Source organism: Bufo bufo, chromosome 3 (genome assembly GCF_905171765.1).
Source record: "Bufo bufo chromosome 3, aBufBuf1.1, whole genome shotgun sequence".
Taxonomy (NCBI): Eukaryota; Metazoa; Chordata; class Amphibia; order Anura; family Bufonidae; genus Bufo; species Bufo bufo.
In genome coordinates this window covers 252,417,337-252,439,735 of record NC_053391.1, presented here as the reverse complement: position 1 = coordinate 252,439,735, position 22,399 = coordinate 252,417,337, and the positions used below count along the sequence as shown (strand labels likewise).

At 41.6% G+C, this 22,399-nt stretch overlaps 1 protein-coding gene across 1 annotated transcript in view; it reads right to left on the bottom strand.

The window, feature by feature from the left end:
* The window catches only part of PROK1 (prokineticin 1), a 72,706-nt gene extending 51,537 nt beyond the window's left edge, over positions 1-21,169 (bottom strand). Inside the window, exon 1 of the mRNA XM_040422199.1 lies at positions 21,017-21,169. Within this exon, the coding sequence (XP_040278133.1) occupies positions 21,017-21,169 (153 nt within the window). The remainder of the gene's footprint in view (positions 1-21,016) is intronic.
* Between the last annotated feature and the right edge of the window lie 1,230 nt (positions 21,170-22,399).

The window sequence follows — 22,399 nt, the reverse complement described above, 5'->3', positions numbered from 1 at the left end:
CCCTTACGGACACATCACGTACCGGTACGGCATGTTTCCCGAGTCCTTAAGGACACATGACGTACCGGTACATCATGTGTTGTTCCGATCACCGCCGCCCGGCGGGCAGTGATCGGAACAAGGTGCCTGCTCAAATCATTGAGCAGGCATCTCGGCTAAATGCGCGGGGGGGTCCCGTGACCCCCCCCCCCCCCCCGTGTCGGCGATCACCGCAAACCGCAGGTCAATTCATACCTGCGGTTTGCAGCTTCTTATGGTGCGGGCGGCGGCGGCAGCAGTGCCATCGGGTCCCCATGGGGCCGTGGGGGGGACCCGATGGTATGGAAGGCAGCGCGATGCCTTCCTGAGGCATCTGCGCTGCCTTCCGGTGAAGAGCCTGTGAAATCCAGCCGCCTGGATCTCACAGGCCCCGGAAGCTGTATGAGTAAAACACACAGTATTACTCATACAGCCAATGCATTCCAATACAGAAGTATTGGAATGCATTGTAAAGGAATATACCCCCAAAAGTTCAAGTCCCGAAGTGGTAAAAAATAGGGGGGGGAGTATACATATTAGGTATTGCCGCGTCTGTATCGACCGGCTCTATAAACATATCACATGACCTAACCCCTCAGATGAACACCGTAAAAAATTAAAAATAAAAACTGTGCTAAATAAACCATTTTTTTGTCACCTTACATCACAAAAAGTACAACATCAAGCGATCAAAAAGGCGTTTGCCCACCAAAATAGTACCAATCTAACCTTCACCTCATCCCGCAAAAAATTAGCCCCTACCTGAGACAATCGCCTAAAAAATAAAAAAAACTATGGCTCAGAATATAGAGACACTAAAACATCATTTTTTTTTGTTTGAAAAAAGCTGTTATTGTGTAAAACTTACATAAATAAAAAAAAAGTATACATATTTGGTATCTCCACGTTCATATAGACTGGCTCTATAAAAATATCACATGACCTAACCTCTCAGATGAAAACCTTAAAAAATAAAAAATAAAAACTGTGCTAAATAAACCATTTTTTGTCACCTTACATCACAAAAAGTGTAATAGCAAGCGATCAAAATGTCATATGCACCCCAAAATAGTGCCAATCAAACAGTCATCTCATCCCGCAAAAAATGAGACCCTACCTAAGATAATCGCCCAAAAACTGAAAAAACTATGGCTCTCAGAATATGGAGACACTAAAACATGATTTTTATTTGTTTCAAAAATTATATTATTGTGTAAAACTTAAATAAATAAAAAAAAGTATACATATTAGGTATCGCCGCATCCGTATCAACCGGCTCTATAAAAATATCATATGACCTAACCCCTCAGATGAACACCGTAAAAAATTTAAAATAAAAACGGTGCTGAATAAGCCATTTTTTGTCACCTTACATCACAAAAAGTGTAATAGCAAGCGATCAAAAAGTCACACGCACCCCAAAATGGTGCCAATAAAACCGTCATCTGATCCCGCAAAAATTATACCCTACCCAAGGTAATCGCCCAAAACTTTTTGCTTCAAAAATGAAATCATTGTGTAAAAATTACATAAATAAAAAAAAAGTATACATATTAGGTATCGCCGCATATGTGACAACCTGGTCTATAAAAATGTCACATGATCTAACCTGTCAGATAAATGTTGTAAATAACAAAAAATAAAAACGGTGCCAAAACAGCTATTTCTTGTTATCTTGCTTCACCAAAAGTGAGCAACCGAAAATCATATGTACCCTAAACTAGTTCCAACAATACAGCCACCCTATCTCGTAGTTTCTAAAATGGGGCCACTTTTTTGGAGTTTATACTCTAGGGGTGCATCAGGGGGGCTTCAAATGGGACATGGTGTAAAAAAAAACAGCCCAGCAAAACCTGCCTTTCAAAAACCGTATGGCATTCCTTTCCTTCTGCGCCCTGCCGTGTGCCCGTACAGCGGTTTACGATCACATATGGGGTGTTTCTGTAAACTACAGAATCAGGGCCATAAATATTGAGTTTGGTTTGGCTGTTAACCCATGCTTTGTAACCGGAAAAAAATTATTAAAATGGAAAATCTGCCAAAAAAGTGAAATTTTAAAATTGTATCTCTATATTCCATTAATTCTTGTGGAACACCTAAAGGGTTAGCAAAGTTTGTAAAATTTGTTTTGAATACCTTGAGGGGTGTAGTTTATAGAATGGGGTCATTTTTGGGTGTTTTTTATTATGTAGGCCTCGCAAAGTGACTTCAGACCTGAACTGGTCCCTAAAAATTGGGTTTTTGAAAATTTCTGAAAAATTTCAAGATTTGCTTCTAAAATTCTAAGCCTTGTAACATCCCCAAAAAATAAAATATCATTCCCAAAATGATCCAAACATGAAGTAGACATATGGGGAATGTAAAGTAATAACTATTTTTGGAGGTATTACTATGTATTATAGAAGTAGAGAAATTGAAACTTAGAAATTTGAAATTTTGTAATTTTTTTTTTATAAATTTGATATTTTTTTATAAATAAAAAAGAAATTTTTTTACTTCATTTTACCAGTGTCATGAAGTACAATATGTGACAAAAAAACTATCTCAGAATGGCCTGGATAAGTCAAAGCGTTTTAAAGTTATCAGCACTTAAAGTGACACTGGTCAGATTTGCAAAAAATGGCCTGCTCCTTATGGGGAAATTGGGCTAAGTCCTTAAGGGGTTAAAAGGACTTTTGTGGCCCTATTAACTAGCGTTTGGTGTCCCTAACAGTCTGTCCCTGCTCCACAATGCAACCTCTCCCTACACTGGCAAAACACAGAATGTAAAATAGCTGCCAGATTGGGTTCTGTTAGGCTGCGTTCACACGAGCGTGTCCGGATTAGTTCCGGATGCGTCCCGGTGTGTTGCGGCAAACCCGCGCGAGTAGGAATGCAATTGCAGTCAGTTTTGACTGCGATTGCGTTCCGATGTTCAGTTTTTATCGCGCGGGTGCAATGTGTTTTGCACGCGCGTGATAAAAAAACGACTGTGGTACCCAGACCCGAACTTCTTCACAGAAGTTCGGGCTTGGGTTAGGTGTTGTGTAGATGTTATTATTTTCCCTTATAACATGGTTATAAGGGAAAATAATAGCATTCTGAATACAGAATGCTTAGTAGGTGATCAATTGAGGGTTAAAAAAAAATAATAATTAACTCACCTTGTCCTCTTGTTCGCGTAGTTCTCCCAGTCTTTAGTTCTTTAAAAAGATGAACTATGGGCTAAAGGACCTTTGGTGACGTCAGATCACATGCTCCAATCACATGGTGCATCACCGCGGTGATGTACCCTGTGATTGGAGCATGTGATCTGACGTCACCAAAGGTCCTTTAGCCCATAGTTCATCTTTTTAAAGAACTAAAGACCGGGAGAACTAAGCGAACAAGAGGACAAGGTGAGTTAATTTTTTTTATTTTTTAACCCTCAATTGATCACCTACTAAGCATTCTGTATTCAGAATGCTATTATTTTCCCTTATAACCATGTTATAAGGGAAAATAATACAGTGTATAGACAGTCACCTAGCAACCGTGCGTGAAAATCGCACCGCATCCGCACTTGCTTGCGGATGCATGCGATTTTCACGCAACCCCATTCACTTCTATGGGGCCTGCGTTGCGTGAAAAACGCAGAATATAGAGCATGCTGCGATTTTCACACAATGCATAAGTGATGCGTGAAAATCATCGCTCATCTGAACAGCCCCATTGAAATGAATGGGTCCAGATTCAGTGCGGGTGCAATGCGTTCACCTACCGCATTGCACCCGCGCGGAAATCTCGCCCGTGTGAACGCAGCCTTATAGGGTGGAGGTGTGTCCATGTGCTGTCTCAATTGCCTGTCCTGCCCACCTGATGGATGTGTCATGGGTCAAAGTTCGGCGCAATGCAAAAGAATATGGTGCATGTGAACATCGCCATATGTCTGCATGTTCGGCGAATTGGAAACTAGCAAAGTTTGCAGTGAAACGACCACCGGGCGAACCGCAAGGCCATCTCTAATTCACACCCTTAGGCCCCTTTCACACGAGCGTGACGGATTAGGTCCGTATGCATTCAGGGTATGTTCAGTGAAACTCGCACCATTTTGCAAGCAAGTTCAGTCAGTTTTGTCTGCAATTGTGTTCAGTTGTTCAGTTTTTTCCGCGCGGGTGTAATGCGTTTTGATGCGTTTTTCACGCTCGTGATAAAAAGCTGAAGGTTTACAAACATCTCTTAGCAACAATCAGTGAAAAACGTATCGCACCCGCACTTGCTTATGGATGCAGTGCGTTTTTCACTCAGCCCCATTCACTTCTATGGGGCCAGGGCTGCGTGAAAAATGCAGAATATAGAACATGCTGCGATTTTCACACAACGCAGAACTAATGCGTGAAAAACAACGCTCATGTACACAAACCCATTGAAATGAACGGGTCAGGATTCAGTACGGGTGCAATGCATTCACAAAACGCATTGCACCCGTGCGGAAAACTCGCTCGTGTGAAAGGATCCTTAGGATGCCCATCCAGTGAAACTCTATGGTAGAACAAAGAGCCTTTGGCTCCTCGCCCCACCACAGGTGGATATACACATTGGGGGACATTTATCAAACTGGTGTAAAGTAGAACTGGCTTTGTTGCCCATAGTAACCAATCAGATTCCACCTTTCATTTTCTAAAGGAGCTGTCAAAAGTAAAAGGTGAAATCTTATTGGTTGCTATGGGCAACTAAGCCAGTTCTACTTTACACCAATTTGATAAATATCCCCTATTATTCTAAAGTGGATAAAAATGGACAATTTCAAACGAAACGAAACATTCTTCTGATGAAATTTAACTACGAACAATGGTTTTAGCTGACCGATGACAAACCATTACTGCGTGTTTAATATATTTTTCCGATAGTTAGACAAAATATCTTTCATTCTAAATTGATCGTGAACAATTAAATGACAAAACACAATGTATTTGCTGCAGTTTTCATAGAACCGTGTTGGAAATTATGCAGTTAAGCACAAATTTACAGAACTGTGATTGTGCAGTTAAATTTGGGTTGGTTATGCATGGATTTTGCAGCATAACCGCTGTGAATTTACCAGCAGCATTGCTGCAAAACTGCAATTTAGAAAATTTGCACAGAATTGCATTATAAAGCAATATTGCACCATTTTGCACAGATTTTGACCAAATTACAGCAAAGTGTGTTACAAAAGAGGTTGGGCAGCCCATTGTGTCCAGACAATCGGGAATCTGCCTAGGAGAGCAGATTGCCAGACCAGTCCTAGTAGTGGTTATCTAATATAGGACTATGGTATACTGGAACTCGGTTACACTACTTTACAACCCACATTCAATTTGGATTGCAAACCATAAGGTCTCTTGACAGTAGTTTTGAGTATGAAAGTTATTTTTTTTTTTGTCATATCACCAGTTCCTCCTATTTCAGTATGCTAGAATACAACAATTTGTATATATTTTACAATTATTGACAATAGAACCCATCATTTACCATAGTAATATAGTATTGTTGTCAAAGCAAGTTACATTTCATGTACAGTATTCTACGCATTCATGTATGTGAAGGCATAAACAAAGCTCTAATTGTTATATATTAACCTATGTACTTTATGTTCCACTGACTGCTGGCTTACTGTACATATTGTAGGGTAAATTTATCATGAGGGAAATTGTTAAAGTTAGTTTTCTTTGTGAAATATGTAAGTGTTTGATAACTTTGATGCATCTTTAGGCTGGGTTCAGACCTGAGCGCATTGTATATGCGCGTTTAACGCGCGTTTTTGTCGCGCGTTTTTATGCGCGTTTTTTGCAATAGTAAATGCGCGTTTGGCGCGCGTTTGTGTGATTGACTGCAGTGTCCTATGGCCACAAACGCGCGTCAAAACGCCCCAAAGAAGCTCAAGAACTTGTTTGAGCGTAGGGCGTTTTTCAGCGCGTTCAAACGCGTTGTAAAACGCTCAAGTGAGAACCAGGGCCATAGGGAAGCATTGGTTTTCATGTGTTGAGCGTTTTACAGCGCGTTTTAAGGCGCTGTAAAACGCTCAGGTCTGAACCCAGCCTTAAAGATAGCACCTTTGGTAAATGTGCCATATACCTCATTAACATAGCTAACCATGCCAACTTTCCCACCCACTTTTGAAGAGTGTCAAGAGCAGTGTAAAATTGCAAAAAGGTGCACATTTTTGTATTATGCTAAAAATTTGCTGCCATATTTTGGGTGTAATTTAATAAGTTTCTTGCATATGACAGTATTTTTCACATGTAAAATGCCAGAGAAATGTGATTGCTAACTATATTTCATGCCCTCTAATATAATATGCAGTATATATTGATAATATACAATTTTAGTAAATTATGCAAAAAAATTTATTTGAAATTTTCTCCTACCATTGAAATAAAATAGAAATTCTATTAAAAATAATAAAATTTGGGGAAAAATGGAAACATGAATAGATGCTTTAATTAGAAAGAACTATTGTGCTGCTTGTCAATGAGATCAAAATAGTGCAAAGTTTATACAAGAATTATTCTTATTATGTTCACTCATCCTGATGATAGCATGCATCTTTTTAAAATATTGATCTAAGGGAGTATAGATTCAAAAATTTGTCTACTCTTATACATTAATAAAATCACCATTATCCATTATTAGCAAATCAATAAAATTTTGAGAGACTTACCCCGGTTATGACTGCACACTTTGAAAATGTAAGAATCAAGAGAAGGAAAAAAGCTTGCATTATCATTTTCATTTCTTGGGTTGGGGTACCAGCAAATTCTCTCAGATCACTTTCTCCAGTCTGCTTGCAGTCTGGCAGCAGCTTCCTTCAGCCACTGTATATAAGCAAAACGTTTCTTCAGTTTTCCCACTTGATCTGATGCTCTTCTGAATCTATAATGAACATTAAATAAAAAAAAGAGCATTCTGACAGATCTGTTCACTGAGTGGCAAATAAGAGGCAGAGGTTGTAAGCTCTATCACAACACTGAGGTTGTCACATTAAAGTATTTTTTTTTAACATTTTTATGGCTATATGGGTTTTTGTTACTATTTAAAACATTTGAGCTATCTATTTATGTGCTTTTAGTTTCACATGTAAAAAGACTGGAGATTTGTATACAAGAGAGTATCAACATAGCAGTAAGGGAAAAAAAAATAGGAATATATCCATTCACATATTAAAAGATGAAGCAACATAAAACAGAGCCCCACACTCCAGTAGCTACAACAAAGAATAGACTTCCAAAAAGATCATAAGGTAAATGAGAATAGTTGCTTCATCTACATTACAAAAACTAAGTTCCAAGAACATGGATGTCATTTACTAAAGACTGATATTTATTACAACAGACTCAGGAAAAAGACTGCCGGAGTAAGATGTAGACAATTTGATAAAAGGCACATGCCTCTTAATAAATTTGTTTCATCTGTGGTGTCTGTGCACTAAAAATGGAAATCTATATTATTTAGGAGCTAGAGTATATTTCACATATAATTTATGCTAATGAATTAGTCACAAATTGCAATAAATCAGGTATACCCAGGACATTGTGCTTAATTATATTCATCCCACTTGGTGGCCTAATCTCAGTGTGAAGGCTTAGAACTTAAACTGCAGGGAGAGTGTATCGCCGTGTGCATTACGTTCTAATGCACCCACATTTATAGTTAATCCGTTCTGTAGGTACTATCAAGGGCGGATTAAGTGCATGGGCCCGGGGCTGTCTACCCAATTTGGGCCCCCCCCCATTTTTGTTGTAGTTTTTTTCTGTATGAAGAGGCTGCGGTGCTTCCTAAACACCAAAGTCTCTTCCTAGGCCATTTGACATCACATGGTCTAGGTGCAGCTCTGTCCCATCTGAGTGATTGGGTCTGAGCTCTAATACCAAGTGCAGTGCTATCAAATGGACAGCGCTGTACTTGGTAAGGAGCAAAGAGGCTGCGGCGCTCACTGGGACATTGCGGTCTCCTCACACAGCTCCAGTGACAGGAGTCGGACCCCCACCATCTCATAACTCTCTGAGTACAGATGTCATAGATGTTACCTGCAATCCTATGTAACACCCCACATAACACGGTGAACTATTGTGTTATGTGGGGTGTTACATAGGACAGCATGGAACATCTACTTCACTGTTATCTGGGCTGCAGGTGACAAATTAAAATTTTAGTTGCCAAATATAAAATACATACGATTATGATAAAAAAAGACTTGGAGGGTAAAATGAGATGCAGGTCTCAGTAGTGAGCCAGCTCTACATATAGGGGAATACAGCACCACAATACCTGTTACGTCTAGTGACATCTCCTGTCATGTAGACCTTCTCTTTCCTCTTCTCCTCCGTTTTACCCAGACCGCCATGACTAATTCTTTCAGCCGCATCTCGTCTCTACAGAGTTTGTTACACAGACACACACGTTAGAGTTCTCATAATTGGGGTCATTTATCAAACTGGTGTAAAGTAGAACTGGCTTAGGTGCCCATAGCAACCAATCAGATTCCACCTTTCATTTTCCAAAGGAGCTGTGAAAACTGAAAGGTGAAATCTGTTGCAATGGGTAACTAAGCCAGTTCTACTTTACCCCAGTTTGATAAATTACCCAAAAGGTCCCTATAGTGTCTACAGCCATTATAATGTCCTCTAGAGTGCCCCCAGTAATAATAACATCCTATATTGTGCTCCAGGTAATAATACCTGTATAGTGTCCCCCAAAATAATGTCCCCGCCTCCACACTGCCCCATATAGTAATTTCCCCCACACTGCCCCATATAGTAATTTCCCCCACACTATCCCCATATAGTAATTTCCCCCACACTACTCCCGTACAGTAATTTCTCCCATACAGTAATTTCCCCCACACTACCCCCATTTAGTAATTCCCCTCACACTACCCCCATACAGTAATTTCCCCCACACTGCCCCATATAGTAATTTCCCTACACTGCCCCAATATAGTAATTTCCCCCACACTACCCCATACAGAATTTCCCCCACACTGCCCCCATATAGTAATTTCCCCCACACAGTAATTTCTCCCACATTGCCCTATATAGTAATTTCCCCCACACTGCCCCATATAGTAATTCCCCCCACACTGCCCCATATAGTAATTCCCCCCACACTGCCCACACACAATAATTTCCCCACACTGCCCCCACTCAGTAATTTCCCCCACACTATCCCCATATAGTAATTTCCCCCACACTACCCCCATATAGTAATTTCCCCCACACTACCCCCATATAGTAATTCCCCCCACACTACCCCATACAGTAATTTCCCCCACACTACCCCCATACAGTAATTTCCCCCACACTACCCCATACAGTAATTTCCCCCACACTGCCCCATAGAGTAATTTCCCTACACTGCCCCATATAGTAATTTCCCTCACACAGTAATTTCCCCCACACTGCCCCATATAGTAATTTCCCCCACACTGCCCACACACAATAATTTCCCCACACTGCCCCCACTCAGTAATTTCCCCCACACTATCCCCACACAGTAATTTCCCCCACACTATCCCCACACAGTAATTTCCCCCACACTGCCCCATATAGTAATTTCCCCCACACTGCCCCATATAGTAATTTCCCCCACACTGCCCCATATAGTAATTTCCCCCACACTGCCCCATATAGTAATTTCCCCCACACTGCCCCCACTCAGTAATTTCCCCCACACTGCCCCATATAGTAATTTCCCCACACTAGTACATTCTTCCACACTGCCTCCCATGTAGTAATTCCCCCCACAAAGTAATTTGCCCCCCACACTGCCCCATCAAGTAATAACCCCCCACACTGCCCCATTAGATAATTTGCCCTGACACTGCCATCCATTAAATAATTTGCCCCCACACTGCCATCCATTAAGAAATTTGCCCCCACACTGCCCTTCATTAAGTAATTTGCCCCCACACTGCCCTTCATTAAGTAATTTGCCCCCACACCACCCTTCATTAAGTAATTTGCCCCCACACCACCCTTCATTAAGTAATTTGCCCCCCCACACCGCCCTTCATTAAGTAATTTGCCCCCACACTGCCCCATCAAGTAATAACCCCCCACACTGCCCCCATTAGATAATTTGACCCGACACTGCCATCCATTAAGTAATTTTCCCCCCACACTGCCCCCACAGTATTAAATTCTCCACACTGCCCCCGCAGTATTAATTTCTCCACACTGCCCTCACAGTATTAGTTTCCCCCATGGTAGTAATTTGCCCCCACAGTATTAATTTTCCCCCACAGTATTAACTTTCCCCACACTAGTAATTTTCCCCCCACTGTCCCTTCACTAATGTCCCCCAAAGTTGGCACACAAAAAATTAAAAAAATAAAAGCTAATACTTACCTGTGTCTCAGTCGGCGCTCACTCTTAGATGGTGCAGGCGCGCTGCGGACACACGTTAGTGTGCTGCATCTGGGTACAGGCACAGTGCGATGACGTCCGCCTGCATCAGGATTTTACTATCGCATAGACTTCAGGCCTACTGGGCCTGAAGCCTATGTCGATGATCAGTGGATGGCAGCGGGGTAGGGTCGGTGTTGGGCCCCCCAGTGATGCCGGGCCCGGGGCTACAGACCCAAATGCCCCAATTGTAATCCGCCACTGGGTACTATGCCATTAGTTTTACAGGTAGGTGTAATTTATCACCGTCTACATCACTGTGCAGTGCACCAAGATTCATGGCTAATCCCTTCTGTTAAACAAAAAGAAAATCATACACCACCTTTCAGTAAAGCCAAAAACCCGTGGGCACCTGTGCAGGAGCTGTGTCCAAATGGCTCTTAATGGAACAAAATAAAGAAATGGAGGCAACGCCAATAAAGTAGTGGAGAAAAAAATATTCTTTTAATCATGTTGTTGCAGTCCCAACATATGCTTTTTAATCCCTTCTGTTAGCTGTAGGTCTAATTTATCACCGTGAAGTGTCCCAAGAATTAAGTAGTGGCCCCATGACAGAGTGGGGAGGGTAGCAGCAGCAGTGGCAGTGACAGTGGTAGCCCCATGACAGAGTGGGGACGGTGACAGCAGCAGCAGCAGCAGTAACAGTGACAATAGTGGCCCTATGACAGATTGGGGAGGGTGGCAGCAGTGCAGTACCAATGACAGTAGTGGCACCATGACATAGTGGGGGGAGGGGGACAGCAGCAGTGGAACAGAAAACTAAACAAAACGAAGCTTGTATTTTGAGCAACCATAAAGCCTCTTTCAGATGGTCAGTATTTGATCAGTGATTGTAAGCCAAAAACAGGCGTGGGTCCAAAACAGATATAAAATGTAATATTTGCATCTCTTCTGTGTTTTGTACCCACTCCAGCTTTTGGCTTACAAATACTGATCAAATACTCATGCAAAATACTGACCGTGTGAAAGAGGCCTTATTCAAAATTTGCATCTGTTTTGACCATTTACGTCTGAAATCATTTTTCTTTCAACAAGGAAAAAATGTCCGGCTATCCTCTTTCACACGGTCAGTATTTGGTCAGTATTTGTAAGCAAAAAACGGGAGTGGGTCCAAAACAGAGGTAACCTGTAATGGAAATATTTGCTTTTCAACTGTGTTTTGAACCTAATCCTGCTTTTGTATTACAAATTCTGATCAAATACTGATGCAAAATACTGACCAAATATTGACCACGTGAAAGAGGCCTTATGCTCAATTGCATCCGTTTTGGCCATTTACTGTACATTTGAAATCAGTTTTTTTAACAATTAATGGCCATTTTCACACGGTCAGTAATTGGTCAGTATTTTGCATGCATTTAACCATTGAATGATGCTAAAAACAACTATTATTAATGATACCAATAAAACAGTGGCTCAAAACCTATGGATGGATAGGTAACTATGCCCCCTGCTGCACTGAACACCCGCTCTGATGCCACACTACTGGCTGGGCGGCAAGGCATGCCCATGGCAAACTCGGCCAGTTTTGGCCACACTTTGCATGCCCAGTAGTCCAGGGGATCTTGGATCATGGGTGACAGGGTGCAGTCCATGTATGCCTCCACCTGCTAGTTGAGGTTCTGCTGCATGTCCTGCTGCTGCTGGGTAGTTTCTTCAGTAAGCAGCTGAAGAAAACTGCTTCTAATAGACTCCAGACTGAAGTTGCTGCATATGAAGTTGGTGTTGACCCTACCACCACCCCCAGAAGTGGAGCATGAGCGCAGAAGGTCCCCCCAGGCAGACCTTCCTGAGGATGGGCAATGGTGCTAATAAGCAGCGACCAACTGACTACACATCATTTCTCTATAATAATCCATTTTTGCATCCCTCTCAGAAAGTCTAAAAATGTCCCCATTTATGACTGACAGAGAGGGTTTAACAATGTGGATAGCCAGTATTCATCCCTCTGCTGAATCTTGACAATGTGCAGTGGCTGGGTTTGTGGTGGCCCAATGCTTCTCTGGGTCCCCTGGACACCGTCAAGGTGTCACCATGTGTTGCTGCTCTCCAGAAGGCGTGGTGCACCCCAATGGGAATTAAAGGGACACTGACAGGCCAAAACAGCATATATAGTTAGATATATCACATTACAGGTCTTATACAGTCTTTTAAAAGCATATAAGTATCCCCCCTGTCCACCTTATAAAGAGCGAAATATAAAGTTTTATAACCTGCTTCTCCTGTCAGCAATCTGCCCAAGGGGCGGCGTTTCATGTGATAATGCGCCCAGCCAGCCTTCCCAACTCCCGTTTGAAGCCCCGCCCAGCTCATCAATATTCACTTCGCTGGGCGGCGGCTAGAACTCTCCCCAGTCCCGATCCTGCGCCTGCGCAATTCAATCCTCCGGGCTGCTCTGAACAGTGCATGGCTGAGGCTGCAGCTGCCTCGAAGACGCAGGCTGGTGTGTGTACGCAGGCGCGATCTAAGGGCACGGCGGGGCGCAGGCGCAGAAGATTGGGCATGAACGAGGATTGAATTGCGCAGGCGCAGGATCGGGACTGGGGAGAGTTCTAGCCGCCGCCCAGCGAAGTGAATATTGATGAGCTGGGCGGGGCTTCAAACGGCAGTTGGGAAGGCTGGCTGGGCGCATTTTCACATGAAACGCCGCCCCTTGGGCAGATTGCTGACAGGAGAAGCAGGTTATAAAACTTTATATTTCGCTCTTTATAAGGTGGACAGGGGGATACTTATATGCTTTTAAAAGACTGTATAAGACCTGTAATGTGATATATCTAACTATATATGCTGTTTTGGCCTGTCAGTGTCCCTTTAAGTTCAGAGAGTCAGTAAACCAGTGTGCTTCTTTACCGGAGGAATTCAGGTGCAAAACTCCTCCCTGACAGAAGAAGGGTTTGATACTGAGGAAAGGCCTAAGCTAGCTATCTCTATCTCTCTCAGAAGGCTGGTACCCTGGTTGCTCAGTAGTCCAGGTGGCTCCTTGGTCACAGGGTTGATGAACCATGGTCTGTGGCTCAGCGTCCCCATCTCAGCGTCTTCTTCTTCTGGTCACTCATGTAGTCTGGCAGAGTCTCCCCCTCGAAGCACTGGTCTCTAACTGCAGAACACTAGGTGCTCTGACTGCTCTCCTTATATACCATTTCTAGCTAGACTGGAACCTTCTAGTGGGAGGGGTGGAGTGGAGAAACTCAGCACAGACAGTTACAAAGTTACCACTCCCGTCTGGCATAGACTTACATTAGAGCTTCAATGATTTTCAATGGCAATGACACAGCAGTTTTTCCAGACAAACAAGTTTACAGACATAACAACCAAACTTAAAATCAGACATTCAAGTGGTCAGTCTGTCCGGTTTTGGTGGTAAACAAGTCTGGATTTTTCCCCTCCAAAACATGCTCTTCTTTAAACCCTATGGCATCTGTGAAAATTACCAGCTTCTTAGGCTACTTTCACACTGGCGTTTCACGGATCCGTTTAAAATGGATGCGTCTCAAGAATTGCAAAACGGACGCATGCGGTGACCTTTTTATCGGATCCGTTTAAACGGATCCGCCTGTAAATCGGATCCGTTATTTCCATTTGCATCCGTTTTTGCTTCCATTCAGCGGTTCAGTTTTTTTAATAAAAAGGTGTTTGAAAGAGTATTAAAGCAGGTACGCCTCCATTCATGCTCATAGTATTTTGGAAACATGTTGCCTGCACACTTACGTCTCCGATTGAGGTTTCAAATCCTGAAAGCGAGATGGAGAAGACGAGACTAGGAAAGAAGAAGATGCCGGTATTGGATACACCCTATAAGTTCCAAACGGATGACCAGAGAGTTTTTTTCAGTACTGTATTCGGAGCTGCGTGCTAATCCAGAAAATGTTTTCAATTATATGTGCATGACGGTTGACAGTTATGACCAGCTCCTGCAGCGCATTTCATCTAGCATTAAAAGACAGGTTACCCGATACAGAAAAGCCATTCTTCTACGGCAGAGCGGCTAATAGTGACAATAAAGTAAATGTTTCTTTATTTTTAGATAGCAATTTATATATTATCTAATTTAGTTCTTTTTTTTAATGTATTTTTTAAAAGGTTTCTTGCTACTGGAAAAAGTCTGACATCGTTACATTACCAATATAGCATTGGAATTTCTACACTCTCAGGAGTAGTCAAAGATACTTGTCGTGCATTGTGGGCGGTATTGCATGAGGACTTCATACTGCATCCTACAACAGAGCGGTGGATTCAGATAGCAGACAAGTTCATGGAAACAAGCCAATTCCCTAATTGTGTAGGAGCTGTGGATGGCAAACAAGGCAAACATATAAGGATTGTAAAACCTTCTGGAAGTGGATCAGAATTTTTTAATTACCTTATTTTTCGCCCTATAAGATGCACCGGCCCATAAGACGCACCTAGGTTTTTGAGGAGGAAAATAAGAAAATATATATTTTTAACCAAAAGGTGTGCTTTTGGTGGGTTTTGAACTAATGGTGGTCTGTGCATGACACTACTATGGGGGATCTGTGGATGGCACTGTTATGGGGGGGGATCTGTGGGTGGCACTGTTATGGGGGGATCTGTGGATGCCACTGTTATGGGGGGATTTGAGGGGGGCACTGTTATGGGGGGGATCTGTGGATGGCACTGTTATGGGCGGGTGATCCGTGGATGGCACTGTTATGGGGGGGTGATCTGTGGATGGCACTGTTATGGGGGGTGATCTGTGGATGGCACTGCTATGGGGCGGGGATCTGTGGATGGCACTGTTATGGGGGAGTGATCTGTGGATGGCACTGTTATGGGGGGGTGATCTGTGGATGGCACTGTTATGGAGGGGGATCTGTGGATGGCACTGTTATGGGGGGTGGATCTGTGGATGGCACTGCTATATATGTGTCACCCACAGATCCCCCACCCCATAACAGTGCCATCCACATATCCTCCACCCCATAATAGTGGCATCCACAGATGCCCTAATATACCAGAGCTAAAACCTGTGGGAGAGGCCGTGGCATGCAAATGCAGCGGGGCCGGTGCAGTCACTGTACTCCGGCCCCGCCGCTCACATCACTTGCTTTATTGCCTAAACCTTTTATAATAATAACTTTAATTGAAGTTCCGATCCCCAGGCCCATCTGTACTACTTACTAAATGTCCTGTAGCAGGCAGAGCAGGGCGGGCGGCCGGCCGTAACTCACTGATGTCATGTGCCTGCGCCGCCTACTTCATTCATAAAGTAGGTGGCGCAGGCACGTGACATCAGTGAGTTACGGCCGGCCGCCTGCCCTGCTCTGCCTGCTACAGGACATTTAGTAAGTAGTACAGATGAGGCTGGGGATCGGAACTTCAATTAAAGTTATTATTATAAAAGGTTTAGGCATTAAGGAAGTGAGTGAGCGGTGGGGCCACAGTACAGTGACTGCACCGGCCCCGCCGCATTTGCATGACACCGGCCCCTCCTCCCTCCCCCCTCCAGCTGATACATCACAGTCCTGCGATGTAAAATGGCAGCATTCGCCGCATAAGACACAGGGGCATTTGCGGGATAAAAGTTTGTCTTATGGGGCGAAAAATACAACACAAAAATATTTCTCCATTATCTTAATGGCCATTGCGGATTATCAATTTGTTGCAGTTGACATCGGAGCGCATGGATGGACAAATGACTCGATGGCTTTCAAAACCTCCTCTATGGGACACCTCCTGTATACTAAGCAATTTGGATTACCACCTCCAAGACTGTTGCCAGGTACAGTTTTTATACCAACGTGATGTCAATTTGTATTGCATCTCTTGATATAAATAGCATTTTGAAATTGAGTGTGCGTTTCTCATATGTAGTTTGTTTGTGACGCACTAATGGAGAGTTCAAATCTTTGCCCCATTTCTCTAGATAAGTAAGGGGTTTTGTCGAGTCAGTCATTAATTTGTAACATTTGGAGATCAGGTCATCCCTGGAAGATCGACTGCAGAGGAGAAACGAGACCACAGTCTCTTTAGCAGTGGTAACATGATTGGGGTATATTTTATCTAAAAAATCTGAAAGTGTTTGGTATTGAGCTTTGGGAATTGTAACTTGACCATAAATGAGTTCTAATTTGTTTAGGGGCATGATTTTCCTGTTTTCGTAGATGTTTTTGAATGAAATCTCTCCTAATAGTTTGTTACTTTTAAATATTCTATGCCATATATGCCATGTGTTGGGGATGAGGCTAATGAGTGGTGTATCTGGGCTTGTAGTAGAAAGAAAGTTTAGAGTTTTATTTAGTGTATTCCATTTTTAAGGGAATATTTGGTTATTGGGTTTTTGATCCTTCTCAGGTTTTGGTTGTAATTGGTTGTCTTCCATAACATAGAGAATAGGCTTATCTTCGTACAATCGGTTTCCATATCAACCCACAGTTTTTGGCTGGGGAGACACCCCATTCTAGTAATCTTGACACCAAGGCAGCCTTATAATACCCTTCTATGTCCGGAAGCCCAACACCTCCTTCCCTTTTACTTTTGTCATAGTGTAATATGGTATCCTGTTATGTTTGTTTTGCCACACAAACTTCAGGAAGAGACGTTTAATCTTGCTAAAAAATTCCTTAGGAATCTCAATTGGAAGGGTCTGAAATAAATATAGAATTTTAGGTAAAATCATCATTTTTATGACGTTAATTTTCCCAAACCATGAGAGGAACAATGGTTCCCAATCTTTCAATTGTTTTGCTATACTTTTTAAAAGGGGGACGTGGTTATATTTATATAAATCTGTTTGGTCTAAACACATATTTACTCCCAAATATTTAAAGGATTTGGGGGCCAGTTTTAGATCACTTCAATTCCTTATCTTATCCCAAGTTTCGGTGTCTAGTGAAACATTAAATATTTCTGATTTGCTCAAGTTTATAAAAAAATCTGAGGCTTTGTTAAAGGCCTCAAATTCTCTGATAAGTTCCGGAAGAGAATTTAGGGGGTCTGTTAATGCGAATAGGGTATCATCTGCAAAAGCAGCTATTTTATGGTTGCCTGATTTAGTTATTAGTCCTTTAATATTTTGATTGTCCCTGATCCTGGAGAGAAAGGGTTCTAGGGATAAAACAAAAAGGAGGGGGGATAGTGGGCAGCCTTGTCTCGTTCCATTTAATATATTAAATGCTTTCAAGAGAGTTCCATTGACTCAAACTTGTGCCGAGGGGGTGGTGTAAAGTGCCATGATCTTTTCTATAAAAACTGCAGGAAAAGCAAATTTATTCAAGACCGAACGCAGAAAACCCCAGTTTAGCCTGTCAAAGGCTTTTTCTGCATCTGAAAGCCACCAATAACAAGGGGGTGTGCTTCAATTTTGCTGCTTGAATAATCTGCAAAACTTTTGTGGTGTTGTCCTTTGCTTCCCTTCCCGGCACAAATCAAACCTGATCTTCCTGTACAAGAGAACTCATTAGTTTCTTTAGTATGGTTGCCAGTAATTTTGCATAGATTTTAATATCGTTATTAAGCAACGATATGGGCCTGTAGTTTACACACAAAGTATTATCTTTTCCTTCTTTGGGAATTACGGATATATGAGCTAGCATGGACTCTGTCCTAAGGGACTTGTTGGTTAAGATCTTGTTAAAAAAAAATGGCTAAATGGGGAGCAAGGATATCTTAAAAAAATTTATAATAGCAAACAGCAAATCCATCTGGGCCTGGGGTCTTACCACTAGCCATCAAGTCAATTGTTTTGGCTACTTCTACAGTAGTAAATGGGGCAATCAGATCATCAGCTGGTTCCTGAGATATTTGGGGAATTCTGTTTTACTGAGATAATCATCAATAAAATGTTTTAAGGGGGGATCAGCTCTTTTATCTGGTTGAAGATTATATAATTTGGCATAAAATTCTTTGAAAGTATTCGCAATACCTTCTGATCATAATTATCCAGATTATTTTCAGATTTTATTTTAGGGAAACATGTTGCTGTTCTATTTTTACGCAACCACATTGGCCAGGGGTTTTACCACACTTATTAGCATTCAGATAGTGTTTGAACCTAGCCATGAATAGATATCTTTGAGAGTTAGTATCAAGCAGTTATTTTAGTTGAATTCTAAATTGCACTAATTCACCTTCAATTTTTTTACATAAAGATGCTTTATGTAGTCTTTCTAATTTCCAAATTTTTGTTAATATAGCATCAATTTCCATATTCCTGGCTTTTTTCTCCCTAGCGCCTAGTTGGATGAGTACGCCTCTAAGGACTGTTTTGTGTGTTTCCTAAGTCAAGGGGGTCTCATCCATCAATGGTATTGTTTTTGTCAAAAAAGAACTGTATTTGAGAGGCAAGTAAATCTATATTGCTTTTTTTGGACAATAAACTTTCATTTAACCTCCAAGACATGTGTTGGGAACCAAATTGAAGATGAACCTGGAGGGGAGCGTGATCTAAAAGGAGAATAGAGTCATAGTTGATGTTCTTGACTGTATTAATCTCCCTTTGGGTTACTCGTATATTATCAATTCTTGAATATGTTTTGTGGATCTTGGAGTAAAAGGAAAAATCTTTGACTGTTGGGTGAAGCACCCCACCAGATATCGACTAACTGATACTGTTGAAACAATTTCTTAATCAATTTTAGTCTATTAAGTGGGACGTAAGACTTTCCCATGATGTATTTATCTAAACTTAGTTTCTAGGGTTATATTGAAATCTCCTCCAAATATCAATGTCCCCTCCAGGAACGCTCCAACCCTTCAAAGACAAGTTTGAAAAAAGTGGATTGGTTGTGGTTGGGGGCATAAACATTAACAAATGTAAACAGATGATCACCTATTTTGCCTTTGAGAAAAATATATCGCCCATCAGGATCTGTTATATTGTCCAATTTTGGCGAAGTTTATATGTTTGCTGAATACAATAGATACTCCCTTTTATTTTTTGTGTAGGGGTACAAGCATTGAACCATTGTGCACCAATAAACAACTATATCATAATATCTCGATGGAGTTATTCGTATTATCACCTATACAGCTCAAAGAGCAACCACACAGAGAGTAATTCTAGTTAATTAATTCTTTATTGGATATCCAAAAATAGATGGTATATCAATTAAAACATATACAAAAAACAGCACATACTGAGAACACAACGATGTTACAATAATTGTATAAAAATGTATAAAAACCAGAGTAGCTCCAAACCAATAAGGGACTATTATTCCCCGTATACAGTAAAGCAGTATCAACTTGGTGGGGCGCATATAGCGGTAATAGCATCCAGAGCATAAATACACAGACACTCCAACCATATAAGGGAGTGTAGCCCTGGGTGCCGCCCACACCAAACAGAGACTGCAAGAAAAGAAGGGGGGAAAAAAAAAAACACAATAAAGTGCAAGTGCAATGAGTACCTACTGACCCTGGTCTGAAACAGCCGCCCGACGATCGTTTCGCAAAATGCTTCCTCTTGGGGCCTACTGAACTCCTCCCATACTGGTCTCCTATATACTCCTGAAATCTACATTCAACCAATCAACACACACCTACCCAGCTTTCCATAATTGGGCAAATCAGCTACTCCTGGCAGCGGAGAAGAAAGCCCAACCAATAGTCAGTCGTGTTCAGTCTCGTCATCAGTCACCTGATCTCAAGATATTGGAGCCGCCCACCTATCTCTCCGGACCGTGCTGCAGCACCATTCAATCCTGAGCATCAGCCATCACTGTCTCCTTTCTTCTACTATACCTCCGTCTCGCTCACCAAGACCATATACTATATGTTAGATCACAGGTAACGCTCGAATAATCACCTACCGTCACGCGATCCGCATCATGACTCGGTCGCCCAGGCCAGCGGCGTCAGAAAATGACGTCACCCCCCCTGTACTCACGCCGTACTCCTACGGCATCCCCGTTTCCTAGCAACCGAGTCACGAGGCGGGTCACATGATTGGACCAGCGGCATCTAAAATCTTCAATGTTATTGTTACAAAGCGTCTGCGGAGAAGATTGAACCATTGTGTAGAGTATCTATGCTTCGTAGCTGGTGTCTATTCTTTTTTTTTTAAATGTCTCTATTAAAGAAGAGAGTGTCAGCTTTTGAGTAGTTGTAAAATATGACCCCTCTTTGATGGTGTATTTAGGCCGTTAGCATTGAAAGTAATTCAATTGAGGTCTGTCATCTTATATGTTGTATAGAATTAGGATGTTCATTAGGCTATGACTGGTAAGGTGTAAAGAAACTTCAACTGCTAACATACAGTACACCTCTAGAAAACAAGTATAGTACTGAAGGGGGGAAAAGAAAGCGTCTGGTCCACTAGAGAAGGAAGAAAGTTCTCTGTGGAGCAGAGTTTAGAGTGCAAAAATATTTGCACTTCTTTGAGTGGGGGGTTGAGCTGCTGAAAAATATGTAGATAAATTAAGTTAGTAAACTAACATAGGCTAACGCCTAAACAGTGTAACAGTGTAACAAGTTATTACAATTTCTTATGTGTATTACAATAACACAAAAGAGTGTTTGAGTAGATAATTGTTTTCAGATATTAGACCTAAAAGACCACTGATCTACTCAAAAGAGTAATATGAAGATAATAACCATCAGACATCATATACTCTATATGAAACAGTGAATATTACTGAATCAATTTTAGAATGCATAAAAGGATATAGAGCTGGGATCAGTCTGGTGGGAGACCTCTTCCGTATTTCCGAGGGGACTCTCGGGGGCAGCGGATCTTGCATGCTGGCTTTCCTCTGTTTCGGTGTAGTGACTTTCTCCCATTTATCCATCGTTGGAAGTTTAGGAAAAGTCTCTGTTGAATCATCAGCAGTCCAATCTGGTATCTCAATTTTTCCCAGGTTGAGTTTCACTAGTACTTGGGAAAGGTCGTCTGGTGACCTTATATATTCCACTCCCTCAGAGCCCTTGTAAAAGGGGATTAGCTGCCTTCTCCTATCTAATGTAAATTTTGAAAATGTCCTGAAAAATTGGGACTTCCCTTTCGTCGTATTTAATCTTTTTTTCAGAGAGCATCTTTAAGTATTCCTCCTTTATGCGGAAACTTAGTTATGTAACAAAGAATGTCTCTAGGTACATCAGATGACACATGTCATGGACGAAAGACTCTGTGCTCTCTTTCAATGCCCAAGTCTTGGGGTTCTTCTTCTTTTCCAAGTAGCTCCAGAAAATTCTTCGTCAGGACTTTTGTAATATCTTTGTCTTCTACTTGTTCCGAGAGACCTTTTATCCTGAGGTTGTTCCGTCTTGACCTGTTTTCTAAGTCATCTAAGTGAAGGTGTAGATCGTATATTTCTTTCTGTTGGGATTTGACCTTGTTTTTCCAGGTGGGATGCATGTTGGACTACTTTCTCACATACTTCTTCTATTAAGTCCATTCTGTGGAACACTTGTCTGATGTCGGATTTTGATTTCTGTTAGTTCAGTTTTGATGGTGGAAGTAAGTTCTTGGAGCAATGTCTCTGATGTTTTCAGAGGTCGGTAGGTTTTTAATATATGTTTTGAGGTCATCCTGGTCTTGGTTAGAGTCCTCATCTTCACTATCTGAACCTGGACCTTGAACTGCAAAGAATTTACTTTGGCTTTTCATGGTGTCTTTGGAGTAATCCACTTCAGTAGTTGTATTTCTTGATGATTTACTTAAATCAGGCTGTTTTTTAGGTGTTTTTAGTGTTCTTGTGTCTTCTGCTAGACCTTTTGGTTTTCCCATTTCCTGGCGGTACTTTTTCCAGTATATTAGCAAAACAGATACTTTCAGTAGCTTTTCAGAAGAAAAACAATAGAAAAATCTTGTGAAGGGAAGAAGGAGAAGGCAGCTATTATGAGAAAATTTCTCTTTTTAACATGAGAGGCTGTTTATTTATTTAGCATGACCAGCGGATAGGTCTTGTGGCAAACTTTACATCGGAGTAAATTTAAGCCATATTTTGTAACTTGATGTTTGTAGCACTGTATTTGAACAGAAATGTCTTTCTGTTTTTGCTGAATTAAAACTTCAGATA